A 3,316-nucleotide genomic window follows, 5' to 3' on the forward strand; every position below is an offset into this window, starting at 1 on the left:
TTACGAGTAACTTGCACCAATCGTTGGTAGCCGTCAGCATGGAGAGCCAACCGAAGTGGATCAGTTTGCTGGGTTTCTCCGCATGCAGCGCCGCACCCAACGGCCGGGGTACTACCCGCCTGTCCATTACGAGAACATGGAGGCATGGAGGCATCCACGTACGAATCCTACTGCGTCGTTCTCCAGGCCAGCCCACACAAACGTATCTTTCACGGCATTGCGGACGCGTCGATTCGGCAATGTTCCGCGGCCCCTTGGTGCGCGATGATGCACACCTGCTGCTGCTAGTCGGCGGCCCCAGACGGAATCCAGATGCTTTGGCCGTCGACCAGCAGGTTTCGGGCCTCCTCTCTGAACGTTCCGCGGCGGTACTTCGCCCGCCACCAGAGCCGCCGTCGTTGGCACTGTTCAATTTGCCTCGTCAAAATTATTCGGATACTTATCCGTACGACCTGTTTGTACGCCATCAACCTCTCTGCCTCAAGATCAAGGGCTTTGCCAACGTCGTGCCCCATGGGGAGCAGCGTCAAAAGGACTGCGCGCAGTAGTCACGGGACCGCCTCGGCCTCGCCCACTAATTTGCTGCACCGGATGCGGTGATGACATCGTACCTACTTTCTGGGCTACTTTGCTATTATTTGCCGAAACGCTTCAATTAATTCACCAATCACAGATAACAACAATGCGGATGCTGGAACCTGGACGGTCCAGATGGCTACAACTACGGCTGGGCCGACCGACGGGGCGACACGAACAATATTCCAAGCGCCAGAATGGAGGTGGCTGGGTCATGGTCTGGAGTGGTTTCAGCAGCAAGGGCAAGGCTGAGTTGGCGAATCTGGATGGCAGACAAGATGTGAAAGCCTATATTGACACCATCTCGAACTTCATGTTGCCCTTTGCCTACTCCAAGCACCGCAACGATTACAAGTTCCAACATGGCAATGCTTCTTCGATCCACAAGGCTCCCATGGTTTTGGACTGGGTCAAACAACCGTAAGTGACAGTTGACGATATCAATTGGCTGTTGTATCTCCCGCCTTATCGCTAGTCGGAAGCTCTTTGTCCGGAGGTTGATTCCAATCGTAAAGTGACTTGTATTCATACAACTTGGCTGGCCTTAAGTCACCAGTGAAAGGCTCTCGTTCTAACCACCCGCCTGACCCGCATACTCGACTGTACTCGATGCGCCTACTAGCCGCCCTAGACTCTTCGCTAATGTGAACCAACCCTTCGCGATGATCACAGAGGACTGCGACATTGAACTCTTCCCCCTTTAGGAAGTCTTTTCCTCCCACTGCAACGAAACTCCAAAGGCCTCATAATTTCTTGCATGCCCGCCTTCGCCCAGTTCGCGTGGGCCCGACATCTCATCACGACCGGCACGTCCGCCTACAACTAGTCGGCCGGCTCCCAGAAGGCCTCGAACCGTCCAGACCGATCCAGTGGACCAGAATCTGGTACTACCCATCCACTTTCCGCAGGCCGTCCAACTTGGCCACATGGAACCCTTGATCGTCAAATACAATGTGTTCCACAAGGTATTCGGCGAGCTCACGGCCACCTTCACTGTACATCTTCAACCGGTATATGTAGTGGGCCGACAGGCCATACGGCGGCAGCAGCTATTAGGTTTTCATGATGTAGTCAGTAAGGACACCTTTCTCGGCCCTTGACAGTTCAGAGTCAACTTTTTGGGCTCCCGACACACGTGGCCAACCAGCTCAAAATCCCCAGACGTAAAGGTCAACAAGGTCACCCCCCGGCGCTTGTCGTTAAGTGCGCGCGCTTGGGCCCGCTTATTGGTCCCAGAAGTCGCGACGTCCCGGTTCAGTTGATCTAACGCAGCCTTGAGCTCCTGTACATGCTTCTTTCTGAGCCCCTCCAGGAAGTCAACATTCTTGACTACTTTTGTCCGTGGGTGGAGGAATGTAATGAGCGGCATCGACGCAAGCAGCACCGTGAACACTGTCACCGGCGCTTCGTTACCCAACATGTCGCTGGGCAAGTGATTGAGCGCTCCCTCGACCAGCGGGATCAGGTGGTGCCACTCGTCGGCACGCAGATTCACCACGCTGAGGATCAGACGCTTAACCACGTCGACCGTGCTGTTGGCCCACGGGCTGTAGGCCGTGGCAAAGTTGTGATGCGGTTCCATTATCCTATTCAGCCACTCCATCATTACGTTGTTGAAATGCGAGCCCTGGTTCGAGACTCACGTCTTGACACAGCCAAATGTAGTGAACAAGTCCATGGGATCCGCCACAATCGCCGCGCCGGATCTCTTGTCTCGCCGGGGTACAACAGCACAAAACCACTGAGATCGTCTTGGATTACGAGTAACTTGCACCAATCGTTGGTAGCCGTCAGCATGGAGAGCCAACCGAAGTGGATCAGTTTGCTGGGTTTCTCCGCATGCAGCGCCGCACCCAACGGCCGGGGTACTACCCGCCTGTCCATTACGAGAACATGGAGGCATGGAGGCATCCACGTACGAATCCTACTGCGTCGTTCTCCAGGCCAGCCCACACAAACGTATCTTTCACGGCATTGCGGACGCGTCGATTCGGCAATGTCCCGCGGCCTCTTGGTGCGCGATGATGCACACCTGCTGCTTCTAGTCGGCGGCCCCAGACGGAATCCAGATGCTTTGGCCGTGGACCAGCAGGTTTCGGGCCTCCTCTCTGAACGTTCCGCGGCGGTACTTCGCCCGCCACCAGAGCCGCCGTCTTTGGCCACTCGAAATCCTTCCACTGCAGGGTGATACCACTGTCATCAGGCTGCACACACGCTGAGATGCGCCTTGACAGCTGACGCACCCCAACGGCTCAAGAGGTCACCCACACGTTCTCACCTCCCTACATAAATTTGATGGTGTACGGAAAGGAGGTCATCGTCAGAGCCCAGCGTTCAAGCTTCTGGGCTTGGTACCTTGCCATGTTCTGCTGCTATCCCTCGGCGTTGAAGATATACATGAGATTTTTTGTGATCTGTGAACAAACGAAAAACTCCAAGACGCACCAGCAAGTAGACCAAGCGCTTGCAGCTTTCGGTCATCGTGAAGGCTTCTTTCTCGACGATGGGCCACCGCTCGCTCGCACCTGTGAACCACACACTTATTTAACGCTATCGGCTCGTATCATTGGTCGAAGCGCCAGAGTCAGATCCTCTAAAGGGACTTGTGTAGAGACGCACCTCAGAGGCCTTCACTCGCATCCGTGAACACGCAGACCATCAGGTCGGCTCGTGGGTGCACCAGGAGAATCATAGACATTATCATGAGCTTGACCTTCTTCGCGCTGCCAGCCGACTTTGT

The 3,316-nt window shown here is 55.2% G+C and overlaps 1 protein-coding gene across 1 annotated transcript; it reads right to left on the reverse strand.

Annotated features, from left to right (window-relative positions):
* Nucleotides 1–1,463: 1,463 nt before the first annotated feature.
* Nucleotides 1,464–2,158, reverse strand: H310_07968 (hypothetical protein; the record flags this gene model as incomplete). Its single annotated transcript, XM_008873504.1, has 2 exons — nucleotides 1,464–1,625; nucleotides 1,661–2,158. 2 exons carry the CDS (start codon nucleotides 2,156–2,158, stop codon nucleotides 1,464–1,466), a joined length of 660 nt encoding a protein of 219 aa, XP_008871726.1.
* Nucleotides 2,159–3,316: the final 1,158 nt, after the last annotated feature.

This window comes from Aphanomyces invadans, assembly GCF_000520115.1.
Source record: "Aphanomyces invadans strain NJM9701 unplaced genomic scaffold supercont1.15, whole genome shotgun sequence".
Taxonomy (NCBI): domain Eukaryota; phylum Oomycota; class Saprolegniomycetes; order Saprolegniales; family Verrucalvaceae; genus Aphanomyces; species Aphanomyces invadans.